At 37.2% G+C, this 15,860-nt stretch overlaps 1 protein-coding gene across 2 annotated transcripts in view; it reads left to right on the top strand.

The window, feature by feature from the left end:
- ARHGAP15 (Rho GTPase activating protein 15) overlaps positions 1-15,860 on the top strand; it is a 701,521-nt gene that overhangs the window by 485,580 nt on the left and 200,081 nt on the right. For both annotated transcript variants that reach the window (XM_061438774.1, XM_061438765.1), the window contains one exon: positions 1,711-1,788. In XM_061438774.1, the coding sequence (XP_061294758.1) occupies positions 1,711-1,788 (78 nt within the window). The remainder of the gene's footprint in view (positions 1-1,710; positions 1,789-15,860) is intronic.

Genomic DNA, 15,860 nt, shown 5'->3' with positions numbered 1-15,860 from the left:
AGTTGGCTTTAAGCTCAGCATTCAGAAAACGAAGATCATGGCATCCGGTCCCATCACTTCATGGCAAATAGATGGGGAAACAGTGGAAACAGTGTCAGACTTCATTTTTGGGGGCTCCAAAATCACTGCAGATGGTGACTGCAGCCATGAAATTAAAAGATGCTTACTCCTTGGAAGGAAAGTTATGACCAACCTAGATAGCATATTCAAAAGCATAGACATTACTTTGCCAACAAAGGTCCGTCTAGTCAAGGCTATGGTTTTTCCAGTGGTCATGTATGGATGTGAGAGTTGGACTATAAAGAAAGCTGAGCGCCGAAGAATTGATGCTTTTGAACTGTGGTGTTGGAGAAGACTCTTGAGAGTCCCTTGGACTGCAAGGAGATCCAACCAGTCCATCCTGAAGGAGATCAGCCCTGGGATTTCTTTGGAAGGAATAATGCTAAAGCTGAAACTCCAGTACTTTGGCCACCTCATGCAAAGTGTTGACTCATTGGAAAAGACTCTGATGCTGGGAGGGATTGGGGGCAGGAGGAGAAGGGGACGACAGAGGATGAGATGGCTGGATAGCATCACTGACTCAATGGACATGAGTCTCAGTGAACTCTGGGAGTTGGTGATGGACAGGGAGGCCTGGCGTGCTGCGATTCATGAGGTTGCAAAGAGTCGGACACGACTGAGTGACTTATCTGATCTGATCTGAATCTCATCTAAGTCTCTTTGAGGGCCTGGGCACATCAAGGAATATTCAATCCTGACATTAAAATTATGTTATCAACATTTCTTATTGACAATAATAGTGTCTGAATAAGTGTTTCTCTTTTCATTTTCCTGTTTCTCCATTTTCTTCTTTTTCGTAACTGACTCATGGAAATAACCAGATGATATAGATATAAATAAGTATGTGGAAAACAAGTGGTTTATTATCCAAACCCACTGCCAGGATAAGTTATTCTGAATTATAGATGACTAGTTTTAAAATAATCTGAAACTGTTGTCACTATCTTGTCAAGGATTTATTTTTAATTTTCCCCTCTGTAATGGAGTATCCTATTACCTACAATACACTAGAGACTATCAAAGTAGTTATACATCGAGAGTAGAATTTTCATTCTGTAGTTTCAAATAATCAGACCAATACACGTTATGCCATAGGGACTGCATGAAAAAGAAAATGAAACCAAATGGAAATGAATTGGAATCCCTAGAAATAGAATAAAATGAATAGAATAGAATAGAACAGAATAAGAATAGAATATGAATAGGAGAAAGGGAAGAAAAAGAGAAAGAAAAGTGAGAAAGCAGTAAAGGGCAGAGAAGGAAGGAAGAATTTTTAAGGAAGGGAAACTTCACAAACACTTTGGGTTACTTTATCTTTCCAACAAGGGTCAATAATACACATATACATGAAGGTTCTTCTGCCTACTGCACCCTCAGGTTGATTTCTGTCTTTGGGAATGAATCATAACTATACTGTGAAATTCCATGCTACCTACTGCTCTTTTATGGTTCAACTGCAATCAAGTTTGTCGATGGTTAGCTGTTACTGAACTTAACGATTAGTTTATTTGGATTAAAATATTGAAGACTACTTGCTTTAGGAAAAAGAAATTTGTTTTCTCTGTGAGGAAGAGATAGTATAATTATTATCTCCCTTTTATCATCTCATTCTTATAAGAGTGAATATAAAACATGCCCTTTTGTTTTCAGGTCTAGATGTTGATGGAATATATCGTGTTAGTGGCAATCTGGCAACAATACAGAAGTTAAGATTTATCGTCAACCAAGGTAAGTGATTTCTTTACTTCAGACCTTCTTTCAAGTAGTTTTGTCTCTAACAATATTTCACACTCTCTGCTGTGGGTATTATGAATATAGTTTATTTGAAGATGAGTACAATAAAAAGGCCTAGCTGATACATTGTGTGAAATAAATAACAAGTAAAATATGAACTTAAAATGAAGACGAGAATAATGAGTAAAAAAATAAACTAGCTTTGAAAAATGTTGCTGACATATAATACACGTTTAATATATGTTGATAATTGAATAAATAAATAAATAGTGGAAAATGTAAGAGTCAAAATCACAAATGTTAGAAAATATATAATAGGTAAGTAAACAATAAAAATTATGAAATACATGTATCATCAAAGGATTACAAACTAGAACAACAATGAAATACTACCACAAGCCTATTAGAATAGCTAAAATTTTAAATGCTGACTGCACCAAATGCTGACAGGGATGTGGAGCCACAGGAGCTCTCATTCATACTAGTAGGAATGAAAAATAGTGCGGCTAACTCAGAAAATACCTTAGCAGGTTATTATGAAAATAAACTTATTCTTACCTTATTACCCAGCAGTTGTACTCCTTGGTATTTACCCAAATGAGTTCAAATCTTATGTTCACACACAAAAAAACTGCACAAAATATTTTCATTAATTTTATTCATAATTGGTAAAATTTTAAGGCATCCAAGATTTCCTTCAATAGTTGACTAGATAAACAAACCATAAAACATCCCTATAATGGAATATTATTTACTGATAAAAAGAAATGAGCAGTCAAGTCATGAAAAGGCTTGGATAAAACTTAACTGCATATTGCTAGGTGAAGGAAGCCAGTCTGAAAATGCTATATACTATATCATCTCAGCTATATGACATTTTGTAAAACGCAAAACTATGGAGATTGTAAAAGATCAGTGATAGTAAAGGATTTGAGGGGAGAGAGAGAAGAATGAGTGAGCATGGGGGATTTTTAGGGCCATGAAACTATTCTGTTTGATACTGTATAGGTGGATACATGTCATTATACATTTATCAAAATCTAAATAATATATAACCCTGAGTGAACCTTAATGAAAACTATGGACTTTAACTAATAATAACTTATAAATATTGGCTCATCAGTTGTAACAAATGTACTACATTAATGCAAGATCTTACTAATAAGAGAAATGGTGGGGGAGTGGACAAGTATAAGGGGGGTATATTGGAAACTATATTTTCTATTAAGCTTTCCTGTAAACCTAAACTTTCTCTAAAAAAAAGATGAGAATTTAAAAAATAATAATTAGGAAATATTGAAGAAAATAAAAGATCGAAACATCTTGAGATGTTATTACAGATAGCTCATAAGTTTAGAGTTATACATGTGGGATAAAAACGAGACACTCTCTCCTTGTGTCCTTGGCATCTATTTAATTCTCCTATGCTCTGTTTTTTATCTGTAAAAACAGGAAGGAGGTGCTTTGGAAATACTTGTGAGAATGAAATGAGATAAGATGTGGTATTCCCTTAGTAACATAACAGACTCTTGGTAGTTGTTCAGTACATCTAAGTTTCCCTTTCACTTAAAAAGTCAATAGTGTCTAATTGCCTTCAGGAGAATTTATACAGTCTTCATAATCTGGCTTCCCACCTACTTCTAGCCAGATGCAGGCCCTCAGAATTTCTTTCACAATACATTCATAACTGTACTTCCTTATTTACATGCTGTTGTATTTCTTAATGCTTTTGCATACACTCTTTCATCTACTTTCAATATCCTCCTATCTTTTCCTTCCTATCCCACATACAAAAACTTCCTGTCTCATTAGATTTATCCTTATTCTTCAAGGCTCAGATTATAAATCATTTTCTCCAGGGAGCTTGCAACATTCCTTCAGTCAGATTCCTTCTCTGGGTGCCCATTATGCTGGGTAGTTAAATTTGCATTCGTACAAGCATATCTAACTTCTAAAATTCCATCTATTATAAGACCCAGATATTTAATGCCATTCTTTTAAAGAGAATTTTATCAAATATATTCAGTGATTATATTTCAGAAGCATTACAATTTGAAAGTTTTGGAATAAGAAAAAAGAGCATACTGTTTGAAATATCTATCTCCTCCCTGAATCTCTATACACCTAAAAAGGTAGGATTTAAATAAGTCTTGTATCTATCCTCATTAACCAGTAGCTCTTGGAGTCTCCAAGCAGGGAGCTCTTAATATCTGTTGTATATTGTCTGTGTGTGTGTGTTGCAAATAGGAGAAGTATTAATACTAAGAAGCATTAACCTCTCCAGCAGTTCAGCTTGGGTTGAACCATGCTTTTAAGTGTTAACTACAATGCTTTTGGCCAGTGGCCACGTGCTTCTTATTTCTGAGCATCTCTGTAATTCCCCTGTGAGTCAGCTGGTAAAGATTCTGCCTGCAGTGTGGGAGGCCTGGGTTCTATCCCTGGGTTGGGAAGATTACCTGAAGAAGGGAAAGGCTACCCACTCCAGTATTCTGGCCTGGATAATTCCATGTACTGTATAGTCCATGGGGTCACAAAGAATTGTACACGACTGAGCAACTTTCACTTACACTGTAACTAAGAATCTGTTTGCTCACTAATATGTACTTTTGTCTTTCAGAATTACTGTCCTTCATGGGCGGAAGGCAGAACTGAACATTACCTTATGTATTCATATTGGTCCCATTGGCCTGAACCAGAGTACCCCCTCTGTGGATAAAAATTGGATAAAATAGCCCCAGCTTTTTATAACCATTCCTGTTTATAACCAGCTAAAATCATTCTTGTAATATATTTCATACAAAAACCATATCCTGATTGGGATTCTAGACAGCTGGGCAACACATTTCTTCTACAAAGAAGAAATCTCAAAACAGAAGCCATGCTAGAAACAAACACTAGTTGCATTTCCTGCCTTTAAAAAAATTATGCTCAGCAGTTTGAAAAGACAAAAAAAAAATCTGCAATGAAAATATGAAATCTGTCCATCTCATCTTTTGAAAAACTTCAGCATCCTCTGGGGCTGCATAACTGCTCATGTTTCCATGAGAGCTGACAATGTAAAGCTGGACAGAGGCCTGAGTTGGTATCTGGTAGCACAGAATTGTCAGTAAACTGTCTCCCTGGTTTATAGCACTGTCAGAATGCAATACACTCAGCACAAATTATGCTGTATTAGAACCTTTGATACTAGTGATTTTGTCCAAGCTATGTTGTGTTCTTTTTTTTTTTTTGGATTAGATGATAAAAGATAGCCACCAGGGAAGCCCAAAAGATATGCCAGTCTCCCTCAAATTTTACTAATCAGATTATCTTGTGAATGAAATTACAGGAGTGGAGCTGTAACATTTGTTCTAACACCATACCTTCCCCTTCTACATGCTGGTTGCTGACAACAGAGCTGACATAGGAGAGAATCAGTGCTGGATACAAAGAGACTGAATGTGTACATCATTGTGATTTCCTCTATGTGTGTGTATGTATGTGAGTGAATGTGTGTGTGTGTGTGTGCACATATGTGCAAGGCAATAAAGTGGCAGTCCAGTGATAATTCCTTGAAAAGCAAAATGGGATATGTGAAGGCAATGCATTCTTTTTTGTATTCGAAGATAGAGCATAGCTGGTTTTGGCATACCCTGTCTGTATTAACACCTTTTATCTCCTCCATGTTCACATTCCACAATGTTTCCTTTTCAGAAGGTTCTAAATGTATATTTTTTAAATGAATAAGCCCTACCCACCATTAGACTAGACAAATGAAAACTGATTTTGGTGATTTTCAAGAACAGTTTAATTGCAATTTATGTATTTCACTAACTTTCTTGAATGCTATAATCATCAGCAATTCTAAATACACCAGTTGAATGATTCAATTTGTTTTGGTTTTCTGTTTGACTCACTAAATCAGTAGGAATTGGATACCCTTATTATACTTCCAGATCAGATGGCATACAAGTTAAATTCAAAGTGATCACTTTTGAAAAGCATTTCCTAATTGTAACTGGTAATGATGAGGATAATAATAATTATTATTATAAAAGTAGCTAATGTATTTTCATAATTTATTATGTGCCAGGCACTCTACCAAGTGTTTTACTTATTTAATTTAGTCCTACCATTCCATAGAATGTGGGTTATTACTGTTTCCATTTTAAAGGTGAGGAAACTGAGACCCAGAAATGTTAAATAATGTCCTAAGGTCATAAAGCAAGTGAGTGAGAGGGCTTGGACTAGATCCCACATCTCTGTGTCTCAGAGCCAGTGCCAAAAACCACTGCTGGGTTTGACTTTGCCCATTCATTGATTCTTTATTACCTCCTTACAAAAGTGAAGATCAGTCTCTTCATGTTTTATCCACTTCTTAGTGGCTTTCTATTTTCTGGTGTTTGTAAGTGACAAGTACTGTCGTAGGAGTTTGACTGAAACTTTTCAAGAAAGAGAAATGCCTGGGAAAACGCCGAATGCTACAGTTAGGAAGAAGTCTGATACCTGATGCTACCATTCCCAGTAGAGCTTCATGTATCTATGTTTGGAACCAGAAACTATCACAGTATTCTGTTGCGACCCTCACAGAGAGTCATGAAAGACTCTAGACTCACTGGCTATTTATGCATTAGTGAGCCGTGCTCTTCCGTTTGTTATATTTGGTGACAACTTTCAGTGACATTTTGCTGATGCTTCTCCTCCATTCTACAAGGGCAGCCCCTTGTAGAAACTAGTCTATGATCAGAGAAACTAGTCTATGATCTTAGATGTCAACTTACCATCAGCCAGTGACACTGCGTTGATTCCTTAGAATGATCGTGATGTGACTTGTGTGGGGGTCCTTTTACAAAGGACAGACTTTAGCACTGAGGATGCTGCATCACTGTCTTGAGAACTTCTGAAAATGGGTCTTAAAAATCCCACCAATCTGAACGCCCCCTCCTTTGACACCAGAATTCTGGTTTGAGCTGCCCATCGGGCTTATTGGTCAAACTCTAAATTCAGTTCAGACTCCCTTTTATATTACTTAGATGCTCTCTTTCACCCTTTAAAAGAAAAAGGACAAGGAAGACTGGCATTCTTTTTGGAAAATATTAACTGTAAAACTTCCTGAGCCCATGAGACAATAGAGGACTGTGAGGCACAGAGAGAAGAACTGATTGAGCATTTTCCAAACTGGTGTTTCTTGGTACACATAACAAATCTTCCCTCTAAGCATTTCTCTGAACTGGAAGAAGTTACTTCTTACCAGAATTTTAGACATGCTTTCCAAATATAGAAAAATAATTTAAAGGAACATTCTCAGGGACACCCTCCTTCACTTTTTCACACCCAGAGGAACAAAATATATAAATGCCATAAATCTCCATGGCCAAGAATCTTAATTGGGTATGTGGGTGTGTGTACGTGTGTGTGTGCATACGATTGTATGTGTGTTATTTTAAAATGGAAGAAGATTTTTTCCCATTAATTTACAGTCTTATACTTTGCATATCTTTATTCACCCAGACCTTACTGGCATAATAATCCAAATTAAATATTGGCTTAAAGAGATGAACTTGCTTATTTTGATCATGCTAAGAATAAGCTCCATTGAAAATAAACTATTAGAGGAACAATTTTGTGTTGCCAGCTATATCTAAACTACTTTTATATAGATTTGTACCACAAAGCAAAAGAAAGCAAAGCATTAACTTTAGTAGCTATCCTGGTGCTTTTCATATTATTTGCAGCATCAAAAATTGAATAAGAGAAGAGGAAAGCGAGAAAGAATGTGAACAATTGGCAGTTTCACCATGAAATAAGCAATTGGATGAAACAGGAAAAGATCTAGAAAAGGATTTCAAAACTTCTAGTTCTGTTCTCATAAAATAGCCCTTGTATCAAGTCCATTCATTTTTCTATTAAGAGAGTTTATATTGCCCTCTTATTATTTTTAAAACGAGGTATTTTCTTAAGCCTACTCCCTTCTCACCACCAACCACAGCAACAACAAAACAAACTGTGTTATTTGCTTTATCCATTCCACGGGGCGGTTTTTTGGTAAGTTGAATCATTGATATTGCACCTTTCTGGCTTCCATGTGACAAGATTATCTTTTAACAATGATTTATTTTTCCCATTAAAGCTGAAAAGATCACTTGATCATAAAAGGGCCAGACTCTAACATCACTCAGGGCTTTGGAAACTTTCTCAGACCTCATTTTTCAGCTACATTGAGTCAGAGGGCTCAAAGACTATTGATGCCAAAGCTGGTATTGCTTCCTAGCTGCTTAAGAAAATGTATTTGTTATTAGTAAGTAATGCTAAACACAGAGGTCGAAACAATAAGATCTTCACATGCACATATATTTATAAAGTTTTTAGTTTCATGTAATATTCGAATAACACCTTTCAAATATGTTTAGTGTTTAAAGTAAACAAATTCTACCTACTTATTTTTAAACAAATGACACCATTCATTTATTGTGAACTATATTTTATAATTCATTATATACCAAGCAATAAGGAACTGACTTAACTCTGTGGTGAAACAATCAAAGACAGAGATCGTCTAGTCAGGAAAGAGCACTGGGTCAGCATCGATGAAACTGCCTCCTTATCTTCATTCCAAGCTATTTGTTAGTCTAATAGAAACTACGTTAACCCCTTCAAATCACAGACTCTTCATTTCCAAAATGGGAATAATAATGAAAATGTAAGGACTTTAAAAACTCTGAATCAAGCAATGATAATCAGTATTAGATTTAATTAAGATGACAAGTGGTTACTTGAAATCAAATCAATATTACTTAATTGTCTTAATAATAACATGATACTAAATATTAATAATCAAATATGGCTTTTGGCTTCCACATGATTGAGTTTTCTCTGATGATAATAATATTATTTTTCTTTAGAGACTATCCAGTGATTTGTCTCATACCTAGCCAAATTCATAGGAAGTCTGGGTTAGCTTTATCTTATCCAAAGGCTTTTGGGAAATTCCAGATTCCAAAAGAATATCCTCATGTTCATTGGAGAGGAGGAGTAAATTCTACTGAAATTTTCAGATCTACTTTAGTTGTGCTTTTTCCACTGGCTCAAAAAATTGAGTCCAGAAATTAGACCAGTCAGAGATGTGCGACTACCAATCTTTAAGCAAATCTCTATGGATATTTATAAAAACCCATCATTATCATTTATCATTATTATTAGAATTAATGCATAGTCATTAAAAATTAGTAGGAAAAAAATTGAACTTACTTCTATTCTAAACAAAGTCTAAAGCATTGGTTCCCAGCCCTGACTATATTTCAAAATTGTATTGGTTATCTACTGCTGAGTAACAATGTTACCAGCAACTTAGCTGCTTAAGCAACACACATTTATAATTTCCCAGTTTTTGTGGGTCAGAGGTAGACTAGCTGAATTCTGCATAAGACTGCAGTCAAGGTGTCAGCCAGGCATGGGCCCTGATCTGGAAGCTCAAGTGGGGACAGGTCTAATTCCAAGCTCCCATGGTTGTTGGTAGGATTTAGTTCCTTATAGGTTGTTGAGCTTAAGGCCTCAACAGTACTGGCTGTTGGTCAAAGGCCTTGTGGACCTCTCCATATACCATCTCACAACATGGCAGCTTTCTTCATCAGAGCAGTTAGGGAGAGAGACCAGTGGCTGAAGCAAAGATATAATCTTTTGTAAGATATCAAAAAGGTTATAACTCAACACCTTTGGTGCATGCTGTTGGTTAGAAGCAAGTTGTGGTTCCTATCCATACCTTAGAGGAGGGGATTACAGAAGGCATGAACACAAGGTGGAAGAGATAATCAGGGATCATTGTAAAGTCTGTCTGCCACAAGAATCAAGTAGTGGGGCTTTTTATGTTTTTTTATTTTATTTATTTTTTACAGATCATGGCCACTGTTTATTTATTTTTAAAAATAGTGTATAGTTGCTTTACAATGTTGTGTTTCTGCTGTCCAACAAAGTGAATCAGCTATATGTGTATATATATATATATATATATATATATATATAAAAATATATATATATATCCCTTCCTTCTTGAGCCTCCCTCCCTCCCACCCACCATCCCACTCCACTAGGTCATCACAGAGCACGAGGCCCTCCCTGTCTTATACAGCAACTTCCCACTAGCTATCCATTTTACACATGGTAATGAATATATTTCAATGCTGCTCTCTAAATTTGTCCCCCATTCTCCTTCCCCCGCTGTGTCCACAAGTCCATTTTCTATGTCTGCATCTCTATTCCTGCCCTGCATATTTGATTTTTGAAGTTCAGTCATAAAAACTCTGATGCAAAAGGCTGAGGTTAGAGCTATTAATATTCATTTCCAAAGAAAAACTTTCCAGCTGAGTCAAGTGCATAGCCAGATCTGGGAACCCCTGTGCAATGTCCAGCTAGTTTTATTCTGGATATTTAGAGAAAACATGACCTACAAACCATAAGACATGTGAGATGTATTTTTAAGAAAAGCAGAAATAGACTGTGAACACTTTTTTGTTAAGCAATTTCTAATGATAAATGGTTTCTCTTTGACTATTGATTGATATAATAATGTTAAATAACTTTTATGAAGTCTGAGTTATGATTTAGAATGTAACTAAGAAATTAATGTCATGAATGTAACATGTATATTATTCATATGATTAAAATTGCTGGCATTTTTCATAACTGCAGTCCTTTTCCAATATTGTAGATTCTGGAATAAATGAAAAGGAAAATTGTTGTGTCTAAGGATTTGCTAACAAAACTAAAGGGTAAATAATATTTTAAAATGTAACAGAATAATACTAACACTGATGATAGCTAGTGCTTATTGAGAATCTACTACATGGCAGGTATGCAAAGTTAGAATTATCTCTAATCCATATAGAATTTTGCTAGGTAGATAAACTTTATTATCCACATTATGCATACATGAAAATCATGGTTCAGAAAGACTGAGTAACTTTTCTAAGGCCACAAGGGTAATATGTTTTAAAGCCAGACAATGAACCCACTTTAAACTTACTCCAAAGAATATGTCACTGGTTGCTGAATTCAATTTACTGTAGGGGAGGGAAGAGAGAGACATTTTCTTCTTTTTAACATCAAAGAACCAAAAACCACTTCTTATTATGCTACTATACTTTCTTGATGTCCAGTCTGTGGGACTCTTATAAAAGGAAACCTCATTTTAAAGTGTTCTTTCAATAAATAACCCCTAACTGCCTGTGACTTCATGGAGGGTAATAAGTTTGATTCATTTTTGTATCCCCAGTACAACAAAGTGCACAATACTCTTTATGGGTTAAATAAAGATTTGGTGCAAAATAAGAGAATGATGAACTTCTGATAAACTCCTACCAAGTGGTATCATAGGTACATTGTGTTAGGTTCTACTACTTAGGTGTCTCAGTAAAGAACATTCAAGCGATATTTTGCATTTATTTTCTCCCAGACTCCTATAAATTAACACCTAATTTAGATTGGATAAAAAAAATCATGGGACACAAATAAAGAGTGAAAAAATCCCAAATTCCCATTCTCTGCCTCAGTGAGAAAAAGCTTGAGGAGAGATGATTTACTGCATGTCACTGGCTACTGGGCAAGCCAGGCATGCTATAGGAAATAGTGGTTCTACTTTGCTTGCCATCTTGGCTCTCCAGAATGTTGGAAATGACAAAGTAGAGAGAAAATCAGAATTGACTAACTAGGGATGAAATTAATTGTATTACTCTTGTTAAGTCCATGCACTGAATTTTGAATTCTGAAAGTATGCTTTGGTTTTTGTTTTCACACAGGAAAGTCCCTGTTGCCGATAATTTTGGCTTCAGTGACTCACATATGGCACCTCTTTTTCAAGGCACTCCATGTAGTTGAAAAGCATTTCCTAACAAAAGTGTGCTATATGGGAAAAAAATAAAAGTATTCTCATTACTTCAAAGTTTCTTCTAGAAAGAAAAGTAACAAGTATAGAGGCAGGGAGGAACTTTTTCAGGTCCTCATGAACTCCCTGAAGAGAAGCATCCAAAGTTTACAAAGTTAGGGATGAAGCAATGATCAGATGAAAATCTGAGTGACTTAGAGTCATGTGGACTTCAGAATCATCCTCCTTATATGCCCTCACATTCATGGCCTACTGGAGATGGAGTGGCAGGTATGCCTGTCCACTTTCCTCTTCTCTGAGGGTCCTGAGACATCAAAATTGATATGGAAGTGAGAAGTGAGCTTCATAAAATAAGATTTTGGCTTTTACATCATTTGTTCATTGACAGACACTCAAAACATTCTTAGTATGTGCCAGGCAACATGGAGGATGCTGGAAATATAGCAGTGAATACAGCAAAAGACATTCTCATTGACATGGAGCCTGTATTTCCATGGATATTTGAATCTAATAGCCAAGAAACCTGTTGGTCTATTCAGTGTAAATTAATAAGGAACTCCTAGGATCTGCAGGCCCCACAGATTCTTTTTCCTTCCTATCTCTCTGATCTTACTATGTCCCTGTCTCTCATCTTACTATTCTCCAACCACCCTGGCTTCCTTCCTTCCTTCCTCAGACACATGAAGCTCATTTCCTTTCCAAGGCTCTGGATTCTGCTCCTGTGTACCTGAAATGTGCTTCCTCCAGTCCCTACCGGACTCACTCTTCTCAACATTCAAATCATCTTTTCAGCAAGACCTTCCATTGCTAACACGTCTGAAACATGCCTGCACTGTATTCACCCATACACTCTTCATCCCAATGCTTTGTTTTCTTCACCACACACACTGCCTGAAATTGCCTTGCTTCTTTAATTGCTGCTTCAGTTACTGCCCTCCCCCTCTACACTGTAGCCTCTTTGCAAGCAAGATTTTGCTTGGTTTGGTCTCCTAAGTAACCCCCCAGTTCTCAGTATGCTTAGAACATAATAGCCTTCAAGTAGGTTTTTGCTGAATGCGAATTAATTCCTTAAGTGAATTAATGAATAATGTTGGACCACCAGTGATGGTTAGGCCTGAATAGACTACCAGGCTTCTTAGGGCCAAAGTGTTATATAACCCCAAGCAAAAAAAAATCTTCAGAGTTTGAAAGTTTATGTCCAGTCGACCCGATAAACCACCAACTTCTCTCTACCTCTTACCTCCACATGAGGTCATAATCTGATTGTCCAACATGGACCGGATAATAAAGACTTGGCAAAATGAAAAGGCAGCTGTTAAGATGGAAGATCAGAGCCAGCACTAACATCCTGGCCCAATAGGCCAAGAAAAACTGCCTAAACAATGGGCAACTCTCAACCCAGGTGGTAAGACCACAATTAGGACTATCGTCTACTTATGTGAATGTCCACAGTGTGATTCCTCTCAGTGATACTGCTCATTGCCAAGGCTCTGCCAGCCCCCTGCCAGGCTGCCAAAAGCCACCTCTCAAATTTCAAGGCTGAAACTGCAAGGGACTTTCCTGGTCTTGCGATGCCCCACCCCCAAAAGTATTATACATTTAAAAGTATATAAGAATCAAGAAATGAGGAAAATTAGTTTAAAGAATAGAATAAGACTTTAATTTGCCTAAGGATGACTTGAAATGGAGATTTATTTATTCAAAAATATTTACTGAAAAACCTTCTATGAGTCAGGGTCTCTTCTAAGTACTGAGAAGAGCCCAAAGGAGTCAAGATCTGGGGAAGTATTCATTTTGATGTCAAGTGATAGATAATAATCAAATATACAAGGTGCTTACTAGATAAGCCAAGAGTCAAGATAGTGACATGATAGAGAATAACTGAAGGGATGAGGAAGATGGTCCTCATTTTCAATGATCTGTGAAGATCTCTTTGAGGAGGTGCCATCTGAATAGATACTTGCCCGGATAGGAATGACACAAAGATGTGGAGGGAGAAATGACCAGGCGGAGGAAAACTGGCCCTAGAGAATCAGGGTTTGTATGACCTCAGGACACGGAAGTCAGAAAGATGGGCAAAGCCACCCATGGAAACACTTGCAAATCAAAATAAGAAGTTTTGCCTTTCATTCTAAATTCAATAGACAGTCAAGGGGTGGAGGGGGTGGCAGATAATCACAGAATGATCTGATATTATTTATTTATTTTTTAATCATTCTGACTGCTATGAGAAGAATAGACTGTAGAGGATAAGGGTAGAAACTGGGGAACAGTTAGGAGGTAATTGCAGTAGGTCAGTCAAGATATAATGGTCACTGGTTTACATGAGGTAATCTCCACATTCTAATTTGTCTTATTTTCCATGTGTCTTTTGAACCATTTCTTTTAAGCCATTAGGTACAATGAGAACACTGAGGTCTAGGAGTTAGATAACTTTTATGGGTTTCCGTATCACCTCTTACTAGCTGTGTTTTCTTGCTCAAATCACTTAGCCTTCCTAGGCCAGTTTTCTTGACTTTAAGGCAAGACCATCTGTTCTCTAGAGATGAGTTAATCACATGAAATAATGAATCAGTTATAGTGGAAAATGTTACATTATGCTTCATTTTATTGGGTTTCACTTTATTATTCATAGACACTGCCTTTTATACAAATTAAAGGTTTGTGGCAACCCTGTACCAAGTTTATCCATGCCATTTTTCCAAGAGCAATTGCTCACTTTGTGTCTCTGTGTTACATTTTGGTAATCTTCACAATATTTCAAACTTACTACTATAATGATTGGTATGGTGATCTGTGGAGAAGGCAATGGCACCCCACTCCAGTACTCTTGCCTGGAAAATCCCATGGGCGGAGGAGCCTGGTAGGCTGCAGTCCATGGGGTATCGAAGAGTCGGACACGACTGAGCTGGACACGACTGAGCGACTTGACTTTCACTTTTCATTTTCATGCATTGGAGAGGGAAATGGCAGCCTACTCCAGTGTTCTTGCCTGGAGAATCCCAGGGATGGCGGAGCCTGGTTGGCTGCCGTCTATGGGGTCGCACAGAGTCAGACACGACTGAAGCAACTTAGCAGCAGCAGCAGCAGCATGGTGATCTGTGATCAGTTATCTCTGAAGTCACTATTGTAATTGTTTTGGTGCACTCTGAATGGCACCCATGTAAAACAGTGAACTTAATCCACAAATGTTGTGTTTGTTCTGACTGCTCCACCAACCAACCATTCCCTTGTCTCTCTCCTTCTCTGAGGGTCTCCTAGTCCCTAACACACAACAATATGGAAAGCAGGCCAATTAAGAACCCTATAGTGGCCTTTAAGTGTTCAAATAGAGAAGAGTCATGTGGCTCTCACTTTAAATCAAGAACTGGAAATGATTAAGCTTAGTGAGAAAGGCATGTCAAAACCTGTGACAGGCAGAGAGCTGGGCCTCCTGCATCAGTTAGCCAAGTTGTGAATGCAAACAGAAGTTTAAAAAAAAAAAATTAAAGTGCAACTCTAAAAGGCTGAAAGTGAGAGTCACTCAGTCGTGTCCAACACTTTGCAACCCCATGGACTATACAGGAATTCTCTAGGCCAGAATACTGGAGTGGGTAGCCCATCCCTTCTCCATTGGAGCTTCCCAACCCAGGCATTGAACCTGGGTCTCCTGCATTGCAGGAGGATTCTTTACCAGCTGAGCTACCAGGGAAACTAGTAATTCACAAATGATAAGAAAGTGAGTCTTACTGCTTATATGGAGAAAGTTTTAGTGGTCTGGATAGAGGATCAAACCAGCCATAGTAGTCCCTTAAGCCAAAGCCTAAACCAGGGCGGTGTCCTAACTCTCTTCAAGTTTATAAAGACTGACAAATAAGGAAGCTGCAGAAGAAAAATCTTAAATCAGCAGAGGTTGGCTTAGGAGATTTAATGAAAGAAGCTGTCTCCATGACATCAAAGCACAAGAAGAAGCAGCAAATGCTGGTTATAGAAGTTGTAGCAAGTTTTCCAGAAGATTTAGCTAAGATAATTAATGAAGGTGCTACACTGAACAATGGATTTTCAGTGCAGATGAAACAGCCTTCTATTGGAAGAAGATTCCATCTAGGACTTTCATAGAGGAGAAGTCAATGCCTGCCTTCAAAACTTCAAAGGACAGTCTGACTCTCTTATAAGAAGCTAATGATCTGGTGACTTTAAATTGAAACCAAAGCTCATTTACCATTCTGAA

Source organism: Bos javanicus, chromosome 2 (genome assembly GCF_032452875.1).
Source record: "Bos javanicus breed banteng chromosome 2, ARS-OSU_banteng_1.0, whole genome shotgun sequence".
Classification (NCBI taxonomy): domain Eukaryota; kingdom Metazoa; phylum Chordata; class Mammalia; order Artiodactyla; family Bovidae; genus Bos; species Bos javanicus.
This window is presented reverse-complemented; position numbering and strand designations above follow the sequence as displayed.